The sequence below is a fragment of the Vitis riparia genome, chromosome 1 (genome assembly GCF_004353265.1).
Source record: "Vitis riparia cultivar Riparia Gloire de Montpellier isolate 1030 chromosome 1, EGFV_Vit.rip_1.0, whole genome shotgun sequence".
In the NCBI taxonomy this organism is placed as follows: domain Eukaryota; kingdom Viridiplantae; phylum Streptophyta; class Magnoliopsida; order Vitales; family Vitaceae; genus Vitis; species Vitis riparia.
Window position 1 is genome coordinate 23333598 of NC_048431.1, and position 26828 is coordinate 23360425.

Consider the following 26828-nt stretch of genomic DNA (forward strand, 5'->3'; position numbering starts at 1 on the left):
CAATCAAAATCATTGTCTATAATCTCTTTGTAAAATTGTTGGTGCATGAGGATCATTCATTTTATATACCTAACTCTCCTAATTTCTTCTAAGTACTTAATTGTTTTTATATTTTTATGTAAATCGGTTGAAAAATTGATTTGAGGAAACCTGAGTTTATATTTAGTTAAAATCATTTTAGAAAGTTTTTCAAAAGTTAAGGAGTTTAACAGTAGTTTCTCAGCCTTAACTTAATCTCGAAAACTAGCATTTTTACTTTTATCGATTGAGATATAAGGGAGTTGATTGAGCCGCAGAAACTTGAGTTTATATTTAGTTAAAATCATTTTAAAAAGTTTTTCAAAAGTTAAGGAGTTTAGAGGTAGTTTCTTAGCCTTAACTCAATCTTGAAAACTTGCATTTTTACTTTTATTAATTGAGATATAAGGTAGTTGATTGAGCCAATTTACTTAACTAGTTGAGGGGGTTAGTTTGTCCCCTATAGGTCCATAAGGTTGCTTCAATTGATCCATCCCCTATGACCTAATAGTTAGCTGTTATATCTTCTGATACCTAATAACTAGTAATCAATTTGACCGATCGATCCCAAATTATACCTAACAACTAGTTTAGGTTTCCAATTCATATTTAAAAGCTTCAAATTTCTTATTTTGGAAGAAACAAAGTTTTAAATCATTTTTTAATATTATTTAAGTTTTGAAAGATTGTATTTGAGTGTACTATTCTTATATTTGCATTTCATTTTAGTCCATCCTAATTTATTTTGTACTCATTTGAGGTTAATATTTGTGTTAGGATTTTGTGAGATCAATTTTCTATCAAAGTGTAATCTCTTGAAGATTACTCAAAAGTGGTTTATCTTTTGAGAACATGTTTTGGAATCATAATCCAAAGGGAAAATTTTGAAGACTTTGTCTTGAAAAGTCTTGATTATAAAGGATACTTGGAACAATAATCCAAGAGGATGATTAGAGTCATAAAATCATAATCCAGTCATAAGATTGGAGGCTTGGGTTGGAAGCCTTAAAACGTCAAAACCCTCAAAGTGATTAAAGTTTGAGAAGAGTGGATATAAAAATTACGGGTTTGTTTGATAACTATTTTCAAAAACAATTTTGAAAAATAGTTTTTGAAAACAATTTTTAAAAATTATTCTTTGATTTTTGTAGAATAAAAGTTTGTTTGGAAACCTAAAGTGTTTTTAACTTATTTTTAATATTTTTAAATATATTTTAAAAACAATTTTTATATCTAATGTTTTATTTTTAATTATTCTACATGTTTATATAATTATTTCTTAAAACAGTTATAAAAAATACAAGTGAAAACAACTAAAAGATGTTATTTGAAAACACTCTAATTTTTATTCTAATAATAAATAAATAAAAACAGTTTTAGTTGTCAGACATATTTTTTGTATTTTTTGTTTTGGAGAATAGAAAACTGTTTCAAAAAAACAGCTTCCAAACGAATCATAATATCCTCAATCTCTCAATCTTTTATCTCTTTATTTTCCATGTAACTCATCTTCTGTTACATTTGTTTTTTATAGTTGAAGTTTAAGAAAAATTGATATAGGTTGGATTGCGCTGAACCATAATAGAAAACTAACATTTACAATATCATTATCCTTTATTTCTTTATTTTTCTTGCAACTCCTCTTTTATTATATTTGTTTATTTTATATAATCGAATAAAATTACCACTTGGATTCTCAAAATTTTATTATAATTTTTAAAAGTTACTTAAGAATGGAAATATGTTCAGTGGTACTAACAATGATATCTCTCCATAAAAAGTAGTATTGCCAATGTCACAATAGGAGCCAAGGTCATTGGGCGTAGTAGATAAAAGCAATTATATTTCCAAGGATCCACTTTCTCCTCGGTTGTGCAACACGTTGTCACTTAAAATAATAATAATAATAAATATTTCCTTTAAATTTTCAAAATTTATTAATTGCTATAAAGTACAGCCTATGAAGCATAGTCAAGACAAGGATACTCCTGTCATCATCACCAATTCAGTGTTTTTTCCTCATCTATGACTTTTGTGCATGTGGGTTGGGATGAAAACCTTCATATCTTGTTTGAAATGAATGTTGAAATAAAATAATTTAATTAATAGAAATTGAAATTAAGGGAAATGAACTAGATTTTCAGTCTTTTGTTTCGTTATAGAGTTGAAATGAAAACAATGGTATGATTTGAGAGATTTGAGAGATGGAGAAGAAATATATTTTTTAATTATTTTCTCCTTATTTTAATCATAAATTTATATATATAGAGAGAGAACAATTTCACATTCAAGCCTATGAGATTAAAAAAATGAGAAGAAAGGAAAAATCCTTTGTACCCATTTAAATAAAAATCTTTCAAATATTCTACTATGAAAAAGGATAATATGAAAATATCATAAAATCACTTCTTTCTTCTGCTTCCTCCATCCCAAATTCATTTCTTTTTATATAAAATATTTCTTTAAATTGATATATATTATTATAATATTAAATTTTTTTCTAAAATAAGAAAAGTTGTAGAAAATATCTTTATAAATATCATAGATCAAGAAAAAGTTATAAAATGAAATTGTGATTGTAAAGACTATACAGGTGTATAAAAATGTGAGAAAAAAAAAAAAAGAGACATTAAATGAAGCAAAATACCTCATAATTTAAGGTATGGATACAAAAAGTAAGAAAATATAAAATATTTCGAAAACCAGATAATTATATCTGATTTTATCTTTTTCATAATATAGTGAAAATATTATTTCTCATATGTAAATATTGACACTAAACCACGTTAAAATCTTATACATCTTTGTATTGATTATTTTATTTTTATGTTATTGAATTAATATTATTTACATTAAAATTTTCGTTTACATAGCATAAAATATAAATATTAATTATATCATACTTTATCATTTATTTTAAAATTCTCTTACCAAAATCCTTTTTGTTATAGAATTTTCCCTGTTCTAGACACCAAATTTGGAAGTTCAATTCAATTTTTTTTTTTTAATTGTATACACAGTTCAACCCTATAATAATAATATATTTTTAAATTTATGGTATCTTATTAAAATATATTACTTAAATTATATATATATATATATATATATATATATATATATATATATATATATTTTTTTTTTTTTTTCTGAAATCTCAACATATTTATTTTTTTAATATAAGCTTTAATGTGTAAAGGAAAAAGGAAGTTTGACTTTAAAGCCTGCTGGTCGAACATGGATGAAAATCAACCTTAGGGATCCAACGACATGAAGTGAAAGTCATTCTAGTCATTTTCATTGTTGAATAGATAAAAATTACCTTAACAGTAACATACTTTTGTTCCCCCAGAGCCTACATTGACAAAAAATTTGACACAATAGGAAAAGCAAACAAACATCAAATTTCACTAACTTATTTCAAATTTTTAAGTCTGTTAGGCCTGTTTGGTAAAATGGCTTTCAAAAGTTGTTATCAAAAACTTGTTGTTTGATATTTTATAGAATAAAAATCTATTTTTAATATTTGAAAATATATTTTGGAAATTAATTTTATGTTCAATTATTTATTTTTAATCATTTTATATATTTATATGATTATTTTCTAAAATAATTCTAAAAGGTAAGTGAAAATAATTGAAAAAACTAAAAATATTTTCTAAAAATATCATTTTTTTCTTGAAAAGTCTTGATTGTAAAGGATAGTTGGGACAATAATCCAAGATGATGATTAGTCATAAAATCATAAAGTTGGAGGCTTGGGTTGAAAGCCTCAAAACGTTAAAACCCTCAAAATGATTAAAGTTGGAGAAGAGTGAATATTAAAACTAATGGTCTGTTTGATAACTATTTTCAAAAATAATTTTGAAAAATAGTTTTTGAAAATAATTTTTAAAAATTATTCTTTGATTTTTGTAGAACAAAAATTTGTTTGAAAATCTAAAGTGTTTTTAACTTATTTTTAAATATATTTTAAAAATAATTTGTATATCTAATGTTTTATTTTTAATTATTATACATGTTTGTATAATTATTTTTTAAAACAATTATAAAAAACATAAGTTAAAATAATATAAAACAACTAAAAAATGTTATTTGAAAACACTCTAATTTTTGTTCTAATAAAAAAAAAACAGTTTTAGTTGTCAAATATATTTTCTGTATTTTTTGCTTTGAAGAATAGAAAATTGTTTTAAAAAAGCAGTTCCCAAACGAATCATAATATTCTCAATATCTCAATCCTTTATCTCTTTATTTTTCATATAATTCCGTTATATTTGTTTTTTATAGTTGAAGTTTAAGAAAAATGGAGATAGGTTGGATTGTGCTGAACCATAATAGAAAACTAACATTTGCAATATCGTTATCCTTTATTTTCCATGCAACTTCTCTTTTATTATATTTGTTTATTTTATATAATTGAATAAAATTACCACTTAAATTCTCAAAATTTTATTATAATTTTTAAAAGTTACTTGAGAATGGAAATATGTTCAGTGGTATTAACAATGATATCTCTCTATAAAAAAGTAGTATTGCCAATGTCACAATAGGAGCCAAGGTCATTGGGCGTAGTAGATAAAAGCAATTATATTTCCAAGGATCCACTTTCTCCTCGGTTGTGCAACACGTTGTCACTTAAAATAATAATAACAATAAATATTTCCTTTAAATTTTCATAATTTATTAATTGCTATAAAGTACAGCCTATGAAGCATAGTCAAGACAAGGATACTCCTGTCATCATCACCAATTCAGTGTTTTTCCCTCATCTATGACTTTTGTGCATGTGGGTTGGGATGAAAACCTTCATATCTTGTTTGAACTGAATGTTGAAATAAAATAATTTAATTAATAGAAATTGAAATTAAGGGAAATGGATTAGATTTTCAGTCTTTTGTTCCGTTATAGAGTTGAAATGAAAACAATGGTATGATTTGAGAGATGGAAAAGATAATTATTTTCTCCTTATTTTAATCATAAATTTATATATATATATATATATATATAGAGAGAGAGAGAACAATTTCACATTCAAGCATATGAGATTCAAAAAACAAGTAGAAAGGAAAAATCCCTTGTACCCATTTAAATAAAAATCTTTCAAATATTCTACTAGAAGGATAATACTTCTTTATTGTTCTTCCTTCATCCCAAATTCCTAATTAATATAAATTTCTTTTTATAAAAAAAATATTATACAAAATATTTCTTTAAATTAATATATTATTATAATATTAAATATTTTTATAAAATAAAAAAAGTTATTGAAAATATATTTATAAACATTATAGATCAACAAAAAATTATAAAATGAAATTGTGATTGTAAAAACTATACGGGTCTATAAAAATGTGAGGAAGAATAAAAGACATTAGATAAAGCAAAATAACAAAATAGCTCATAATTTAGGATGTGAATACAAAAAGTAAGAAAATATAAAATGTTTCAAGAACCCGATAATTGTATATGATTTTATCTACTTTATAATATAGTGAAAATATTATTTCTCATATGTAAATATAGGCACTAAACCACGTTAAAACCTTATACATCTTTATATTAATTATTTTATTTTTATGTTATTGAATTAATATTATTTATATTAAAATTTTCGTTCACATAGCATAAAATATAAATATTATTTATATTATACTTTATCATTTATTTTAAAATTCTCTTACCAAAATCCTTTTTGTTATTGAATTTTCCCTGCTCAAAACACCAAATTGGGAAGTTTAATTCAATTTAAAAAAAAAAAAATTGTATACACGGTTTAACCCTATAATAATAATAATAATAATATATTTTTAAACTTATGGTATCGTATTAAAATATATTACTTAAATTATAATTTTTTTTTCTGAAATCTCAACATATTTATCCTTTTAATATAAGCTTTTAATGTGTAAAGGCAAAAGGAAGTTTGACTTTAAAGCCTGCTGGTACAACATGGATGAAATTCAACCTTAGGGATCCAACAACATGAAGTGAAAGTCATTATAGTCATTTTCATTGTTGAATAGATAAAAATTACCTTAAGAATAACATACTTTTGTTCCCCGAGAGCCTGCATTGACAAAAAATTTGACACAATAGGAAAAGCAAACAAACATCAAATTTCACCAACTCATTTCAAACTTTTAAATCTATTAGTCCTGTTTGGTAAAATGGCTTTCAAGAGTTGTTTTCAAAAACTTGTTGATTAATATTTTATAGAATAAAAATCTATTTTTAATAATTAAAAATATATTTTTTTTAAAAATTATGTTTAATTATTTATTTTTAATCATTCTATATGTTTATATAATTATTTCTAAAACGACTCTAAAAGGTATGTGAAAATAATTGAAAAAACTAAAAATATTTTCCAGAAACATCATTTTTTTTTCCTTAAGAATATAAAACAAAAAAACAATTTTTGATTGTAAAATGCATTTCTCTTATTTTTATTTTAAAAAATAAATAACTATTCTAAAAAACAATTGTTAACCAAACCTTTAATCCCTTTAAGAAGAGGAAAAAAAATATTAGCAAAATAATTTGGTAAATGTCAAATATCATGCACCAACATAAAAATAATAATAAAAACATTTGGGTCTTCGGTAATTGTTTTCAAAATAGTTTTTTAGAACAATTTTTAAAAATTGTTATTTGATAGTTTGTAGAACAAAAGTCTAATTAGGAACTTAAAATGTTTTTAACTATTTTTAATATTTTAAAATTTATTTTTATATTTAATATTTTATTTTTAATCATTCTACATATTTATATAATTATTTTCTAAAACAATCCTTAAAAAACAAGTAACAGAAAACAACTAAAAAAATTATCTAAAAATACCATATTTTCTATTTTTTAAAAAATAGTTTATAATTATCAAACTTTTTTTTTTCTTTTTTTTTTCTAAATAACATAAAACTATCCTAAAAAATAATTGTCAATCATACACTTGTCTTCTTATTCATTTTCTTATTTTAAAGCAATGAATTAAATTTCAATAAATCTTTAATTTTAACCATTACCTTGAAGATTTCTAAATGATTTCCTTTTGTCTTCTTCATTTGCTTTATAATACAATATTCCTACTTTTTGGGTACCAAACTGTTTCTTTAGTTGAGGAGCTGCAGCCTTCCTTTTAAACTTTCCAGCCAGCCAAACACTGTTTTTTCTCACTCCAATCTCCAAATTCAAATCCACAGGACAGTGATCACAAGAGACAAAAGAGGAGCCCAAAGAAACCCTGAAAAACAGGAAAAAGGACCCTCCAGTTCCAATACCAAAAAGTTTCACAAAAATAGAAGTGATTGATTATTAAATTTCAATCATAAACTCCCATTAGTTCATGTGGTGTATAATATAATGTTTGGGAAGCAAGAAAGTTCCTCTAACCATTGTCCCACAAGATTCAGGGACTAACTATTGATGTACTAACCTAGAAAATACTACCACACTGCAAATAAAGTTTCAAAGCACCCACAAAATTGAAATGGTTTGTGACATCAGCATGACAAGATAAATAAAGTAATTAAATTAGAGCCTCCCTTTTCCTCTTCAATGTAATTTCCCTTCATGTTTTGTGTCTTTAGACATTGGCTAAGTGGGTTGGGATCCCTTTAGGTGGAGCTTGGGCTGATTTTTTAAAGCCTGAGTCAGACCCATTCGTTGGCCCAACCCAATCCATGAATTAAAATTCTTTAAAATGTATAAAAATATCATCCATGGAATAAGAAAAGAAATTCATAAACACTATACATGAGATGAGAAAAAAAATCCATAAATATTTTATATATATATATATATATATAAGAATTGGGCTTTGGCTAAGAGTAAATATCCGCGCCTAATTCTCACAAGAGTATGATATGATTTCTTTTTGAACTTCCAAACAGAATTTGATCGGTGAAATCAAACTGAAAACTGCTTTAAGAACTGTTATCCGAAGTTTTGCAGACCAGGCCTGACCTTTTCGTAGAACAGGTAATCAATAAATCACGGATGAAATCAGTGAATGGAAGCATTCACAGTAGGCCATTTACAGAAGAAGTTACCATGAGTTTAAGCTGAACCTCAAATTCAGAATCCAAAGGATATGCAGATATTCACAGTTCCTTGCTTCCTGCTACTGCAACCCCAGTCTGCCAAATCTTAAGAGCTCAGTTCATCATTTCAAGCATCATTTGTCACAACATTCTTAAACTAGTATGTGGTGTATGGTACTAATTTAAATGGAACATAACCAAATGTGATTGATATTGCTAAGAGTATTAATCCGACGGCTCGAGTTGGGGGAGGACCCTAATTTCTGAAAATCTGACTGCTACCGGCCCTACATTTTCAGGAATGGGATTCTATGGTGACCAGTAACTGGAAGAAGATGAGGAGGGAGCGATGATCATGTAAAATATGTGATTTTAAAACTGTTTTTTTATGGGCAAACAAACTGAGTATATATTAAACGAGTTGAAAGAAAGGCACTAAAAGGCCACTCTACAAAATCTGTTAAAAGGCATTGAGCCTTCATCTATGTACAATTTGATCTACAATAAGAGATTGCTAAAGAAAGTGTTTTAGAGGCTTTGGCCAGACTTCTAATTTTCAAATGATCTTCAACTCATTTCCATTCATATTTCCCATGAAGAAATCATATCAACCTAAGAGAGTCTCTCTGACCATGGAAGAAAGAACTCAAGATACAGCAAACAAAGAGAACAACGTCATAAAACCCTTGTCTTGACACAGTAAACATTAAGTTGGGCAACTATCCATGGCTAGCTGGAATTTGTATGCTCGGGTGAAGAAAGAAAGAGTGAAGGTACACATTTCTGGACTTGTGCTAGCTGACATATCTTTTGCTCCTACCGCATACACAAACAGTCTCGAAAAGAGGTTATGGGGATACTGACCATGAACACCATAAAGGCCAAGCATCAAGTCATCAACAATTTTGGTTGATTACACTTCCAAGTTTACTCACAGGATACTCTAAGAATGAGCCATAGTCATGGGATGGCCAGGTTAGGACAGGGCAAGCAGCACTAATAAATTAACCAAACACATGAAAATACTGAGATTAGCAGAAACGTCAATCCACATAATTGAATCAAAAGGAGCCAATCAAATTAGTTAAGTAGGATCAAATGGCTACGACAAACTTAAAAGGAAACTTGAATAATCACAACTAGAAAACAAACTAAAGCCAGTGTAGCAAGGAAACTTGACTACTGGGAAATAAAAAAGTCATGTCAGACACTGCATCTTCGATATGTGTACGACAGATGCTTAAAAGGAGGACAAAGAGGTCACAAATCCACAACCTAACAAGGGAAACAATAACATACTCGAGGATGGATACAAGCAACTTTTTAATATTGAAATCTTCACTACTAAAAAATATATAACTATTGAATTCATCTCCCTAAACAAAGAAACTCAGTTCTACAGAATCCACAGCCTATTTACTCTGTCAACAGTATCACCAGCACAAGGTCACAAACCTAGAGCAATAGCAAGATATAATCACATGAAATACCCTAAGCCTCAGGAGGTTTTTACTGGAACAATTGGAGAGAAGACAAGCAACCCACAGAGAAAGCACTCAAAACCTTCTCTGTTAAATGCAAGACATTTCTAACCAGGTTGAATTTTGCAAACAGCACTTCCAAGTTAGGTAATTCCCTTCCAACCATGCCAAAGCAAAGCCATTCCCTACTAATTTTACCTATTGCTGAACTCCATTCCATCTCCTGCTATATAACATCCATTCCTAGTGCTATTCTCAGTCTTAAATCAGTATAATGGATTCTCATTTAATGCAAACACACATTTTCAATTTTGGTTAGTCAGAAGTCATTTCATTAAAATGGTTTCAATCTACAAACTTCCCAAATCAGGGCTTCATTTAAAAGAAATTTCCTTGGTCCACTGTTGAATTGGTGCATGTTCAATTTGTACTCTGAAGAGGGGTTGAAAGGGAATATCAGCCATCCAGAACAGGCGGTGCTTTTATGAAGGAACAGTTAATAGCTTCAAAAGTGTTTTGATTTGGTTAAAACTGAGAACAAAATCTAAAAACTTGCACACATATGGCTGCTTAGTGGTTGGCATCAAATGAACTTAGAAGCAATCAATAACATGGTTTAAATGTTAAATTCAAAAGGATGTAAAGAAGCATGCCTAGACATTCACTACACAATAAAATATACATGGAAGAAATTTCATTTAAATCAACTCTAAGCTACTTGTTCACATGGTTTATCCATAAAAACTTGTAACTATAAATATTAATTAAAAGAAATTACCAGAAGTTGAATGAAGCGAGCGAGACCACAGGAGTGACTTAAGACATGATGCCATGCTAAACATCACATCAACTATAACTTGGACCAAAACATGGAAATGAATAAAAAGAGGACATATACTTACAACTTGACATGCAGAGATAAACCAATTACTCAGATATTATCTATTAACTTCAACTTACTAGACCCTAAATGATACATGTGATAGATTTTTTTCCCTCCCCTTTATGTAAAAAGAGTACATATCCAAATATGTATGAAATCTTAGCCGTATCTTACTCTACAAAACAGAATTATATGATACATGATATATGCACATTTAACTGTTTTTTGTAGTTTCTAACTGTATCTTATGCTGCACTTTGGATATGATATACAGTACAAGCACATTTGACTATTATTTGTTATTTTTAAGAAAAATCAATTCCAGACTATGTTGGCTTCACAGTACCTTAAGCTAAAACAAAGCTTTAGAAATCTCCTTTGTTTTCTTTTGCTCATCCTATGAAATTAATAACAAGATCTTACACAGAATCCAATTCAAACTTCTCCCCTTCATAACTCTCAAGATTGTTTCTCTATGAATTTCAAGAATCTTAGGGCTTGTTTGGTTGTTGTTTTCAAGAACTGTTTTCTGTTCTTGAAAACAAGAAACACTAAAAACATGTTTGGGGAAGGGGATGTGTTCTTGTTTTTTGTATTTTCTGTGTTTTCAAAAACCATTTTTTTGAGAACAATAAAAAGATGTTTTCATTGTTCAAAGAATAGAATGTTTTCCGTGTTATCTCTTCCTTCTTTTTGTGTTTTCCTAACTGCTTTTTGTGTTTCCACGAAGGTGAGCTCCACCCAACCACCACACCCCCATCCGCAAGCCCTTTCTTCTTCCTTATATTATTGAAATTAATACACTTACACATGGTTATAAAGTCATCATTTGTTTAAGAAAATTATAAGTGGTGTAAAAATTTCAAAATGGAATAATTTTTTTTTTAATTTAAATGAATTGTGCATATAAAAATTATTTATATATTTACAATACCAAGTTAACGAAAGAAAACACTTTATTAATAAAAATAAAAAAAAACTTTCAAACATGTTTTCTAAAAAACTTTTTTGTTAACTCAACCAAACATGTTTTTTTTTGTTTTTGAAAACAAAAACTGTTTTTCAGAATTCAATTTCCAAACACAATTTTTTTTTTCTAAAAACACCAAAAACTGTTCTTAAAAACTATTTTCCATAACAATTTTCAAAAAAAGCAACCAAACAAGCCCTTATTTTGGGTTTTCTACTTGTTTTACATCCAAAAATCAGCAATATAACAATTTTCCACAAGGTATTATTTGTAGTTTATACACCCATGACATATGCAAGTATTTATTTTATATCTTAATTGTTACATGCTCAGAGGTTTCTTTTTGGCAACTACTTGAGACTTTCAGCATATTAGTAGCTAAGTAGACTAGTGAAAGCATAGACAATAGAATTACATGTCAAAGTTCAGAAAATTTAATTGTGGATCTTGGATAGATAAAGGTCTACCTCTTTGAAACTTGTTATCTTTTATAAAATTCATTATTTGCTGCTCTATTTTCCATTCTTGCCATATAAATATTTGTTTCATATATCTGTATCTATTCTCTTTATACCTATTTTCCAAGCATCATGCATCTTATAGTACATCATAGAACATGATAACAAGGCTTCCTCAATGATGTGTGTGGGATGATCAGACAATGAGCAGAAAACCATGGGGGGGTTTAACATTGTTGCGATGAACGCTCATTCTATCTCATCAATACAAAGAAAGACTGACACTTTTGGAGAAGTAGAGGATACAGCATATTAAATAACAAGGAAATGAGTGATGACATGAATTGGGAAACAATCCAACATGACTAATAAAGAACACGAGGGTTAAGAAGAAACACAGCCCTTCCTGAACTTTGGCTACCCTCCCCCAACCAATCAGACATCTGGTAGAGCAAGGCATCATGTATATCCATTAAAATCAATGGTAACTTATCAACCATTTTTCCCAAATAGCAAAAAAGGAATTCTGAGATTCAATTTTAGTAGATTTTGTGAGATTAGATACAACAGCATTCATTAGCAACTATATATAGAGTTGGGAGCCTAGCCCGTAGAATATAGATGTCATAATGGGGAGGATTAAACTAAGAAGCTAATAGGAGTCAAATGGTGACATTCCCCTTCAAGAGAGACAAACAATCACCCACCAAAGTGATCAAATTCTTCTCTTGGTTGCATTATTTTCTATGCTTCCTATTACAGATAATCAATGTGAAGGCAATATAGAGAAAAATAAAGAACCACTCAGCAGCAAAATTAGCAAAATTAGTAACTTAAAAGCAAAACTACTATCAGACAAAAGAGCTCAAAAACACCTCAGACATGGCATTTGTTTTGATTTCTGCTATGGCCGAGAATTCTAAGATGTTATACTAAGGTCAAAACTCACGTAAACCCCTTGCGAAGATTTTGGATTGCAGTGTAAATTTTCCGGCGAGAACCAACGGCGTTTATCCCCATATCTTTGAGATCCTCCAGTGTCAACAATGGCAGAACCTCAAAATCCACCTCATGTATCTCGAAAACCGGGGCGTATCGGCCTAGCCCCAGTCCGAAGAGCCAGGTTCTCACACCATCGTCAAGCAAGCGATTTGCAGTCAAATTCCTATCCGCACTGGTGCGACACTTCCGATCACGAGAATCGGAGTCCGGCATTGCGTCCAATTCAACAGCATCGCGTTCTCTGCTTTCCGACACCCTCGCCCTAACCGGTCTTCGATGGCCGTGCCACAAATCGAGAGCCACATTATCGACGGAGTGAACAGGACTCTGCTCCTTTAATAGACTCTCGGAGCCCTCCGGATCGAAATCCCTATACTCTTCCTCGTCGTCTTCCCTGCCGCTGAACTTCTCATCCCCTTCAGCTCCCTCGTCGAACTTCGTCGCCCAATTCGATCTTACTCTCTTCGTCGCGCCTCTCCTCTTCGCTTTCCGGTTCCCGAACACCGCCGAATCGAGATTCCCGTCGCCGGCGAAGCTCCTCTCTTCTGTTTCTAGGGTTTCGTGGCACTCTCCGCCATTCACCAGATTTGTGAGAGGTCGAGTCTTCGACGCCTTCGATGCTTGACCATAGTCCTTATGGAACCGCCACGGCTTCACTCTTCTCGCTTGAGAGTCGTACGACAGCGTCGCCGCCGGCTGGTCTCCGATCTCCCCCAGCCTGACGCTCGGCCGCCGCTGCCGCTTCGGAGCAAGAGATGTCGATAGATTTTCTACCGCCGCCGGGACTGCCGGAGCTATGGCTACTCCCACCGGACCGGCGTTGACGGTAGTTTCTGGTGGCTGTAACTCTGCCATCACAGTACTGAGAAGAAAGAGAGAGAGTGTAGGTGTCAAGAGTGCGTAGGATAAGGAAGAGGTGGCACAATCTGGTGGTTCTAGACCACACTCGCGTCAACATGTCCACCGTCCGATCCTCTTCGAAAATCGTGATTCCCTGGCCCATCACCCATTCTCGGGCTCAATCTACGGCCCAACCCAACTCCTAGCCCAAAATTACAGAACAACCCAACACGTGTGACGGCCGCCGGAGACTGGCCGCGGTTTCAGAGAAACCACAGTCCGGCGAAGACATCAAGAACAACTTTTTCAACACCTGTTCATCCATATCTCTCGCCCTCTTCAAAACCCAATCCCTCCGCCATAAATCCATCCTCATCCCACTCCACAATCAAACAAAATCCAACCCAATACACTCAACATTTTCCTCTCTTTTCCACTCCACCAAGTTGCCGTCTCCAGACCCAGCCAAAACTCTGGAAAAGCAATCCTCCACATATATATAAATGCACATGGAGTAGAAGCGAATAGAAGAAGACTGTAAACAACAACTCCATTTCTTGCAGTGTTCCATGGAGGGTGGTGGTCGTGGAAGAGGTGAGGCAGTGCCGATTGAGGAAGAGACAGTCGGTGCTTCTTCGCCGACTGCTTCGCGGGTAAACCGGAGGAGATCGGGGAGGGGGAGTTCTCGGCGGACGGCGAGCTTAAACTCCTTGGTTTACCGTGGCTCCTCCACCTCGTCATCCCGTCCCCGGCCTACACCGGAGCAGCGCCGCCCAGTTTCGCCTGAAGTGGTAATGCTTTTCTCTCTCTCTTTCCTTCACCAAAATTGCTTAAAAAATAAAATTCACCTCAAACATTTATATTTATATTTATATTTATATTTATATTTATATATATATATATATATATATATATATAAATCAAATATAATTAAAATTGCTTAAGCATTTATAAATTTTTAAATTGTATAGTATTTATATAAAGAATGAAAAATAAGTAAATTTGAAAGTGTGTATAAAATTAATTTATTAATATTAATATATTTTTTATTTATTAATCTTATTCATCTTCTCTGAGTTTTAATTAAATATATCATTCATTCTCAATTTAAAATTTATCAAATATCTTCTCTAAGGATCTCATTTATTTTATTTCATGAAATTTCAAACTCATAATAATTAATATATTTAGCTTAACAATTAATATATTTAGCTTAAATTTAAATAGAGATGAGTGAAATTTAGGCTTTTCTTTTTCTTCTATTTTATATTTTCTTACATATTTTTTTTAATTTTTCAAAAATGATTATAATTCAATATTGTTGAAAATTCATATGTGCTGATTATTAAAAGAAATGTTGATCTTTCTGATAATTAATTCTTATTGAGAACAAAATTTTATTTGAGGAAATGTAAAAAATAGTTTTTTTAACTTATTTTCCATTATTTATCATAATACTAAACAAAAAAAAATACAAAAACATCTTAATTTTGTTCCCAAAAACAATTTGTTTTCAAAATAAATTCTAAACATTAACCAAAAAAATAAATTTCACGTGATAAAAACGCCCTAAAATGCATAATTGTTTGACAGGATAGTTGTTGACATGGTAATAATTGCTACCGATAAAATTGATGGATATCCTTCATACTTTTTATTTTTAAAAATAAAAAATAATTACTTTTTTTTACATAAAATATAAGAATTCAAACTTATATTAAATATCTAATTATTCTCTATTTAAAATAGAAAACCATTTTTAAATCACGAGACTCTCATTCACGTCTTTAACACTTAAATTTTTATTTTTATTTTCATAAGTTTTGATTTGATATTTTACCACAAGGGGTGTGTCATAGACATCTTTGTCTTGTAGGAAGTTGATTCATTAAGATATAGTTTTCTTTTTCAAAAGGAGCTCAAGTATAGTGATGTGAGCTCAACAAAGCGAATAGTAATCCCTAAGGTTGGTTAATTCAGCTCATCAACTAATATGAAAATTCATTGAGGATCAAAATTCATGTAACATTATGAATTCTTTTTTTTTTAATTTCTTTTATATATTTTTTTCTTGTCTCAGGCCTTAGCTGAAACCTATCTCCCCACTTTGTACACCATAGAAGGGACCCTCATCAGTATGGAAGACATGGACGGCTTGGGGACATGGACCTTCAGGTTCAGGTTTGAGTTAGTTCATTGAAACAATTATTATGGGTTTATATTAGATTTTAGGGATTTTTTAAAAATAATATATATATATATATATATATATATATATATATATAAAAGTTGTTTAAAAAATAAAATAATATATGGCACTTTTGATTATATTTTATACTCCTTTCCTTTTTTTTTTTTTTAAATACAAAGCTAATCTTTTGAAATGATGAATTCATTCTTAATGCTAAACTCATTTTTTTAAAAGACAAGTTTATTTTTTGCATTGAAAGTTCTTATATAGAACTTGATTTTAAAAATAAATAAATTCACTTTTTTTTTTTTTAAGTTGAATCATCTTTCGATAAATTTCATGTGAAATCTAATTTAGAATCAACTACAATAGTTTTTATAATTATTGTTAATAAAACATATTTAATTTAAATTTTTAAGTTGTACTTGTGCAAAAAGCCCAAATTTTAAGTTGTGTATTTGTGGAAGTAATTAATTAATATTTTTAAATACTTCCATTAAAAATCTAAACCTAAAGTTCTCTCTAAAGAGCCATTCTTGAGCAAATGATTCTATCAATAAATTTTTGGAGTCATCATTTTAGTTTTTCTTTATCTTTTCAATAGATATTGGATCAACAACCTAACTCGGATGTATGTGCTTGAAAATACAGGTGAGCCTATTATTTTCTCTAGCATGCAAGTTGTGACCTAGACCTCCTTTCATTTATTTAATTATTTACTTTTTGAAGTATATGATAATTAATAATAAAAAATGTAAGAATTTGAAATCTTTCAGGGGAGTTTATTAGGGCGCATGGATTATGTGCTAACGATTTCATTATATTGTACAAAGATAACAGGAATGACAAATACGTGAGTAGTATCAGTATCTTTTTGTTTTAATATTTCAAAATTATTTTAACTAATCAAATACTTTTATGTGATTATGAATATTTTATATATATGGTTATTTATAGGTCATCAAGGGTAGCAAGTCGATTTACAATGCATGTCCCCAACATATGATAGAAGAAGGTTTGGATTCCCAAATTGGGGAAGATGAACGAAACGAATCAAAAACCTCGATGACAACAAATGAAATAGGCATATTCTCATTTCATAGTTCCATTTTACTCGACGATGCACCAAAGTTCTCAAGTGCATCATTACTCGACTTTCCAAGACGCATGCCAAGTTTTGAATCTCTTGACCTCTCTTTAGAGGATTTTAAGTAAGATATGTGCATGTGTAATTTTTTTACTTAAACATTAGACTTATTGTATTTGTATAGTGGATAATATTAATATAATTATTTTATGCATATATGTTAGTCTTATGTGATTAAAGTAAAATTATGATAGTTTTTACAAAAAATATATTGCTCCCATAATATATAGTAAGTAATAGAATGTATGTGTTGTAATCATGCATGTGATGATATTTATAAGTCGAAACCCTTAGAGCTCATTTGATAGTAATTATAGGAAACACTTTTAATATTTATAATACTTGAAATTTTTATCATTCAAATATTATAAATGTTAGAAACATTTTTTTTAGAATCACTCCTAAACACACTCTTATAACCCGTTTGGTAGTGATAGGAAACGTTTTTAATATTTGAAAATTTTTATTATTCAAGTGTTAGAATGGTTAAAAACGTTTTTTAGAATCACTACTAAACACACTCTTACAAAGGTCGGATGTGATACAAGTCCTTGATCTATGTTCTAAGTATATATATATATATATATGAAATTTTCTTAATTTGTCCTTAATCAACTAATGCAATTAGGTTGAATATACAGAGTTAGGCCCGAGCTGTTGTTGGCTGGGCTTGTATATGTCTAGGTTTATATTCCACTTTGGGCCTCATTTTAGCCCAACACAGCATGCCATGAAAGACCAGTCTTGAGTTGGATAGAATGGGTTTGGTCCGGCTCAACCACATGATCGTGCCCCTTTGCAACGACCAGATGTTGATGACAAGCAATTTTTTAAGAATTTACTTACGCTATGTGTGGTTTGGAAAATATTAAGAAAAAAAAATTGAAAAAATATATAGATTTTTTTTCATATTTAGTTGTAGTATGAAAATTACGAAAAAAAATGATTAAAATGAGTTAAAAACTTATACATTTTTTAGTTATTTAATTTTTATATCAAAAAATTATAATATGTGAAATGAGTTTGAAGTAACATATAAAAATAATTTATTAACTTTAAATTGTTTTTTTTTTCTTTAGTTTTTTTTTTTCCTTTTATTTTTACTTACATTTTGCATTTTTTAAAACCAAACATAACCTTAAGTTTTTATTTTTTGTTTTTAAGAAAAAAAACTAAATCATCAAAATAATTTTACTTGCTGCTATATAATTATTAATTTTTTTTGGAACTTTTTAAAAATTTTACCAAATATATATATAATGTTTATAAAATTTAAAATAAAAAAATTATATATGTTTTCTTCTTTTAAAAATAGTAAAAATAGAAATTTATTTAAATGACAACTAAGGGAGCATCTTGGTTGCTTTTTTGTTATCCAATTTTCATTTTTAAATTAAAATTTTGAAAAGCACGTGTTACTTTTTTATTTTAAAATTTTCAAAAAATAAAATAAAATAAAGATATCAAAAAAAATCTAGACAAATTTTAAAATGAAAAATTAATAACCTCATGTACATGTTGAAAAATCCTTAAAAATCAATCATCTCAAAGTAATTGAGAAAGTTACTTATTATTTTCTTTTATGCTTATACTTTTATCGGCTTTTTTAAAAATAAATCTTATAAAATAATAGATATTCAAGAGATATTTGGTAAAACTTAACCTATATTATTTAATTTATACTTTAAGTATTAAGATTATTTAATAAAATTAACTTAAAATTTATTTTAAATCATAAAATTGTCATATTTATCATAATGAGTTATAATTAAGACAAAAAATATGGAATAATAATGAAAGTTGTGCAATAATAAAAGAGATCGTAAAATTAACCAAAATAAATAATAAATAAAAGTTAAAAATGGAAAATGAAAATATGAAGTTAAGAATAGATTAATTATTTGATTTATTACTTAAAGTTTTTTTAACTTTAAATGATACTATGAAGATAATATATATATTTTACTTAATTTTAAATAAAACTTAAAACTAAATAGTGTTTAATAGTGTCAAACATTAAGTTGCTTCTTTTTATAATATTTTATTTTTATTAAGTGTTAAAAAGTAAAGAAAATCCAATATATTAATTTTTTCATTTAGAAAAGTTAAATATTTTTATTATTTATATTAAATTATGAAAAAATGAAAAAAAAAAATCAGTCTAAAGTTTGAAAAGTAAATTACTTTCAATAAAAAGCTAAAAACACAAACACCTCAATATTTTATCAAACAAACTTAATTTACTTAATTATTTAAATTAAATTATCCAATTACTTTAAATTATTAAGTTGGTCGATCAAATACTCACTTAACTAATAAAGATAATAATTTGCTACAATTATTTAAAAAAATTATAAAGAATTTTTACTATTTCAAATTTTAAAAACATCAATAATAGCTCCTAAGAATATTCTATTTTTAATATGGCTTGTAAATAAGTTAATTTATATATATTAAAAGATATTTTTAAATATTAAAAAAAAAGCTTCTAACCCTCCCAAAATAATTCACAAATATACTCTATATAAATGAAAATGATTTAACATAAATTAATTAAAATAAATTAATTAATAAAATGACTTAACATCAATTATAAACAAAATCCAGGGCCACCGACTTTGATGACAGCGTAGACAGTCAGAGAAGACAAAGGCAAAACTTAAATACCAAATTTTCTAAGTCATTAACTGTTGAAAAAGTCGGCAGTTTCGTACGTAAATTTATGACACTTGTCTGCGTCTTCTTTTGAATTCTATTTTAATTTTTCCGTGTTTGGAATATGTAATTTAACATACATTTCATATGATAATGCCAGTCAAAGATTATTGGGTAAGACAAAATAAATTAATTTATAAGACTAAAGAGAAGAAATTTAAATTGAGAAAGAATAAAAATGGAGAGATTTTCATAAAAAAAAAAAAGTAATCTAGTATTAAAAAAGAGATAATCTAGGTTAAATTTATAGAGTTTAAATTATATAAAATAAGAAATAATTTAAAATATATATGTACAAAAGATTATAGAGTTTAAACCTATTTTTAAATTTTTATTATTTTTTCTATTATTTATTTAGAACTTTTTAGCTATGTTTGATTCTTGGAAAATATGAAAAAAAAATATAAGAGAAAGAAAATAAAAAATACAAATAGAATGAAAGAAAAATTGAAGAAAAATAAAAATATATTTAAAATTAATAAAATTTTATATTTTATTTCAAACTTATTTCACTTATTTTCCCTTTTAGAAAAAAATTAAACAGTTTTAAAATATATATATTTTTAATTAAATTTAATTATATTTTATATTTTTCATATTTAAAACTAAATATGAGAAAATAATTTATTTTAATATTTTTTTCTTTTCTTAATACTTTTTGGAAGACAAATATGGTCTTTCGCTTTTTAATTTTTTTTAATAGTGTTATAGAGTTGGTAATAATAAAAAATTGGGTAAATTACACAAATTTATATCTTATTTAGAAAGTGTTCTCAAAAATAATTATGAAAAGTAGTTTTTGAAAATTATTATATAATACTTTTGTAAAGAATCGGAAATGTTTTTAACTCGGTTTCTATGTTTCTATATGTTTTTAAAATGATTTTTATATGTAATACTTTATTTTTAATCATTATCTATATCTATATAATTATTTTTTAAAATGATCTTCAAAAAATATTGAGAATAATTAAAATATATTTTCTAAAAATATTTTGTTTTTTGTTTCTAAAAACAAAAAATTGTTTTTTATTTTTTGATTGTCAAACTTATTTTCTTGTTTTTTATTTTTATAAAACGGAAAATTATCTTAAAAAATAGTTGTCAAATAGGACATTACTCTCTATAATTTTTTTAACCAATTTCAATCCTTACACACCCTCTATTTCTAACCAAAAATCCTAACAAAAATATCTAGACATTCAATTTCAATCCTTACACATGTTCCAAAGATTTTCTCCCTTTATTTCTAACCGATATCTATAAGACATTCAGTCATAACTGAGCGTTGAAAATCTTCACAAAAAATTCTGAAGTTAAATTGAAGCTCGGGTAAAAAATATAAAAGTGATTTTCATAATTTATTTTACAATTTTGAAAATACCCAAAGTGACAAAATATTTTGAACCACATACTTTTCTATCAACCAAACATGACCAAAAAAAAAACATCAGAATCAGAGAATCTTCAAGTTATAAGGTTATGTTTGGTTTCCGAAAAATACTAAGGAAAGAAAAAAAATGTAAAGGAAAATAATTTTTTTATGTTTGGTTGTCCTATGAAAAATATCAAAGAAAATCAAATATGATTAAAACTAATTAAAAACTTATGTATTTTTAAATTATTTAATCTTTATATTAATGAGTTAAAATAAATAAAATGAGTTTGAAGTAACAAAAAAAAATAATTTATCAATTTTTAATCTATTTTTTTATTTTCCTTCACTTTTTCTTTCCTTCTACTTTTCCTTTGTATTTTCTTTCCCTTGCATTTTCCTTCAAATTTTATGGGAACCAAACATAGCCTAAATGTCTCTTGGAAAGTGCCGAGGGAAAACATGTTATGGAAAATAATTTTTCCACCTGGATATTATGAAAGTTGATGATGGAAAAAAAAAAATTAAGAAAAAGAATGAGGAAATGTTAAAATATTTTCCTTATCCTTTTCATTAAAAAACATATTTATGATAAAATATCATATATATTATTATCAACTTTTTTTTAATTATGTAAACGCATCAAGTCAAGTGAAAAGATCTATATAAAAGGAAGTAAAATCAATCCTACATGTAAGTGAATGACTATATAATCCATATGAAACACATGTCTTTATGTCACGAGACTCTGAGTATTTTAAAGGACCGACAATTCCATGAGACTTAACCAAATATGTCTGCATATCATTGAGGATAGAGTATATAATATGCAACAAACAATTACAATTTAATTGTCTTTTCTTTAAATTTTTTATACACAAGAAAATAAAGGAATATTTTTACCCTCCTCCCCATTTCTACTTCTTCGAGACTCCATTATCCCCATCTCCTTTCATGAGTTTGTTTATCTGAAGAAAACAAAACCTTTTCTAATTCAAGATTGGAATCCTCAAATCAATCAAAATCTTCTTTTTAGTTTATTTTTCTTATGATAAGTAGCTATGTTTCATTTGTAAATTAAAAATTTTCACATCTTCAATAATAATCCATGTCCCAAATCACTTATAAAACTAAGAATTCGTTTGATAATGATTATAAAAAGTATTTTTAATTTTTTTTAATACTCAAAAGATAAAAAATTTTAAGTATTAAAAAAAACTAAAAACATTTTTTAAAATCAATATCAAACTGACTCTAAGAATACATTTAATAATATTTTTACTTAAAGTACTTATAACAAAAGTGTTTTATTTGAAAATGGTTTTAAAAGAATCACTAATCAAGCGTTTTTCCAAAAAATATTATAAATGATTTTTTAATATTAAAAGTGATTTTTCAAAATTTTAAAAGTGTTTTTTTAAATTTCACTATTTTTTTTTTCAAAAATAATTTTTAGGTTAGAAACTTCTCTTAGAATTATTGTTCAATGAACTTTTAGAATCCATTCGACGTTATTTTTTTAAAAAAAATGTTTTTGAAGAAAAATGATATATTTAAGAAGATTTATGAAACTTTTTAAAAATTTTGAAAACACACATATTTATTACAATCTTAGTAGAGAATCACTCTACAAAATCAGTCTCAAATGAGCTCTTACTCCACCTATGGAGCCATTTTTATCTTTTACGGACTCATTTATTGGTATAAACCTATCAATCTGATAAGGTTCTGAAATATTTGAAAGTTGGGCTGAGAAACAGTGTGGAGTGGCATCATGCCAAATTTACACAAAATAGGAAACCAGCAGAGACACGTGAATAATTTGGGGAGTTTGGATTCTTGGATAGGAGTACACCACAAGTTTGTCTTTCTCCCATCTCCACCAGGCCTTGTCTTCTCATTGATGATGAGGAATGGGGCTGGCTCCCACCAATGTCCATTACTTTTCAAAGCTCCGTGCTCGAGAGAAAGATTGGTAGGTCCACCAGCCTGTATCTTATTCAAATAGTACAACTCACAGATTTTCTTGCTGGAAAATGAGTTCATGTTTGGTTGGTGGAAACTGGAAAGCGTTAAAGACAATGAAAAGGTTGTTGGAAAACTGTTGGCTATGTTAAGAATATTGAAGGTCATGTTTGCTTTGAAGGAAAATAATAATTAAAAATAAATTTTTTATATATAAATTTCTAAATAATTTTAATCATATTTAATTTTTTTTTGTATCTTTCAAAAGTAAAGTTAAACAAAACAAAAATCATTTTTCATAACAATTTTTTCATTATCTAGTGATTATTTGTTGCAACTAAAGGAAAGTACTAAGGAAAAAGATTTTCTTAAATTTAAATTTATTACAAAAAAATATAAAAAAATCAAATATAATTAAAGTTAAAATTTTATATATTTTAAAATTATTCAATTTTTAGATAAAAAGTTAAAATAAATAAATCCAGTCTAAAAAAATATTATTTTTAAATTTATTTTTCTTGATTTTTATTTTTATTTTTTTGCTTTTTACATAGCCTTTAAGTAGATAAAAATGAAATATTAAGATACCTTACTTTCTCACATTTATCAAGTTGAATCACCACCTTATTATTATAAAATTATTTTATATTTAATGAAACACGTATAATATGAAAATATTAAGGTGGATATTATCATTTAGAGCTTCGACCGCCTTCAACGACTTCACGGATATCTCACCCATTATGAATCTTAAGAATTTCTCCCCCTGGGAGACATCCACATGGAGACATCAAGTATTTTGCCAATTATCTTTGAATTGTGGGTTGTTATTGAAAAATAATAATGGGCCAAAATAATAAAATAAAAATACATTATAAATTTGTTTGTATAAATTCATTCTCTTGGATGTTTTACTAAAAAAAATAAAAGGGACAGTGTTACTCTATTTCTTCAAATTCGGGAAATTCCCATTGCCATTCTATTGTCAATTTATTGAATGACATTAGACAAAGAACCAACACTTTCCACAAAACTCACCAGCAAGAAGGAAATTGAGTCTCACATTAAAGGTAGTGATTTGTATAAAAAGTTGTAACAATTGACAAATTTGTCTTGTCTATGGTCCTATACCTTTCAATCTAACAAGGAGTTGGACATTAGGAATTAATGCTACTTGAAAATGACTCATCCACTTCAAAACAAAAAAATTTCAAATATTCTTCAAAAGTTTTGCTCATATTCAATTTTTTCTTATATGCATGATGATCCATTTGACTAATATTCAAATTGTAAATCATTCTTTACTATTTAAAAAAAAAAAAAAACTTTTCTATAAAAAAAGTAATATTAAGGGGTATAAGTAAAAAAAAAAAAAATATTATTTTCAAATTACCATTGATTCTAACAAGTTAATATAAATTGACTCACAAAAAAAAAGTGGCTTGGATAAAAAGGAAATAAAATTCATTTTGACAAATGATTTTATTAATAACATCTTGGTGTTAATTGAAATCGATACATCACCAAATCTAACATTATTTGAAAATGATCTTTTATTATAAATCACGATGTTACTAAACACACTTACTTATATAATAAGATTTATTGAAATTCAAGAAATATCATTTTGTATACATTTCATTCTAGTTTTATAATTCAATAAACTTTGATTGATATCACAACTAATTCAATGATATTTGAAAACAACTTTAATCACAAATTCCAATTTTTCTTGAAAAACACTTTCTTCCATAAGAGGATTGTTGGTAAGACTTCTTTAAACTTTTTTATAAATTCAACAAATGTCATTGTTATATGTTTTATTGTAGTTTTATGGTTAAAATCATCAATTTCTTTTATTTTGCTTCTCGCCATCCATTTTTGGTATCGGGATAAAACCTATTCATTGAAACATCGATTGATGCAACATTATATCAAATTTAAATTAGATTTCAAATTAACATATTATTTGTCACTATCCATGTCATGTTGTTGGTGAAAATTATCCAAGTCTATCATTTTCTACTTTGTGGTGATGATCGCAACATCAAAAATATGAAAGGAGACGAAAACCCCAATACTACTCGTGAATTGAGAGGTTTTGAATTCTACTTGTGATCTTGCTAAATGTTTTCATCGTACAATACTTAATAAAATTTAATTAAAACATATTGCATTTTTTAGTGTCATTTGCTCTATAACACTAACATATGTCAATCATTAAAACCTATGTCTTTGGTATATTTCTTAATTTTAAGTTGTAAAAAGTTATAAAAATAATAAAATAAAAAATATATTTAAATTCAATTAATATTTCTTACATATTTCTCCAAGTGTGTTTCTCTTTTTTCTCTTGTACACAAAGATTAAAAAATTTTGAAACAATTTATTATATTTGATTTTATTTTATACCTTTTACTCCGAACTAAACAAGAGAATTTAGTTTTCTTTCCATTTTTATTTTTTTCCTTTTTTAGTACTTTTCGTAATACAAACAGGCTTAAGACACTTGTTGCAAGAAAATTTTGCATTCTTCGTCAAAATTATGATCATTACTATTAGGGTTCAATTCAAATCTCTTACCAGAAACATGAGTATTATCTTAATCCAAAATAATTTTGATAGAAGGACAACTTAGCTAATATAGGAAACTATCATTAGTATGAATAATTCACTAATTGGTTAATAAATATGGCAATCTTATCTTAACACTCATTGTACGATTTTACATTCCAATATAGAAAAAAATAAGTGACAAGAAAGGATTGCGTACTAAAGATGTCCAAGCAATTTTTTGTTGTTTGGTCAATATTTTGGTATTTTCTTTTTCTTCTTTCATGATTGTAGGTTGTAGCGTAAAAACATCACTTCCCATTTCTTCTTTCATGATGGTAGCATAGCTAGAATCTTAAGAATCATTGCTTTGTCGCCTTCTCTTTTGTGAAAATTTTCAATTGTATGAAAAAGGAAAATCAATAGGTATGACAGGTGTTATAATGTTCTTTCCTTTTTTTAATGCGTATCGATTTGGTCTTATATCAAACTTTGAATTCATACCGTTCAAATGTATAATAGAATCTAGGTCATTGAACAAAGATATAAATATACAAGATTAGAAACAAATTTGTGAGATCAAGGTATTAAATAATGAAACCATATGTAAAATGTAGAGTAATAGGCCTCTAAATTACAAAGTAGTCAAATCTTGTTACAGAGGTAGCTTTTCCTAGTTGATGGTACTTTTTGGTACCATAGAAGCCTTCTAGAAATATTTTTATATTATCAAGTTTATACATCGTTTAATAACTTGCTTTCCTTTCCTTTTATGCAAGATAATTATCCCTAGCATTCAATCCTTATAAACAAAATAATTTTTATACCTAACTCATATTTCCTTATACCTTTGTTTAATAATCCAAATTTAAGTGTACATATTCTTATCAAATCAAATTAATATTAGTCTTTTCCTAAATATATAAAAAAATATTGTAGTATCAAAATGGTATCATATCCAATCATCAATGTGAATTATTGATGTATAAAATAATAAAACCAATATATAAAAACATAAAATCTAAATATTGGAGATTTAAAGAAAAAAACGAACAAATATTTTTATCATGAGATAATTTGTAATGAATCATTTTTCGATTATGAAATATTTTTTTCACTTTTATTCATTTGATCATGTTTGATCGATAGGATATAATATAAAATAGGATATTAAAATGAATAAAATATTAT

At 27.4% G+C, this 26828-nt stretch overlaps 2 protein-coding genes across 2 annotated transcripts; one reads left to right on the top strand and one right to left on the bottom strand.

The window, feature by feature from the left end:
• Positions 1 to 12406: 12406 nt before the first annotated feature.
• LOC117925869 lies at positions 12407 to 13793 on the bottom strand. Its single transcript, XM_034844982.1, has one exon. It carries the CDS (start codon positions 13704 to 13706, stop codon positions 12795 to 12797), a length of 912 nt encoding a protein of 303 aa, XP_034700873.1. The 5' UTR covers positions 13707 to 13793; the 3' UTR covers positions 12407 to 12794.
• Positions 13794 to 14260: 467 nt separating this feature from the next.
• LOC117921314 (B3 domain-containing transcription factor FUS3-like) lies at positions 14261 to 17097 on the top strand. Its single transcript, XM_034839181.1, has 6 exons — positions 14261 to 14482; positions 15568 to 15657; positions 15772 to 15872; positions 16487 to 16533; positions 16659 to 16735; positions 16840 to 17097. The coding sequence occupies exons 1-6, from the start codon at positions 14261 to 14263 to the stop codon at positions 17095 to 17097; spliced, it is 795 nt and encodes a 264-aa protein (XP_034695072.1).
• Positions 17098 to 26828: the final 9731 nt, after the last annotated feature.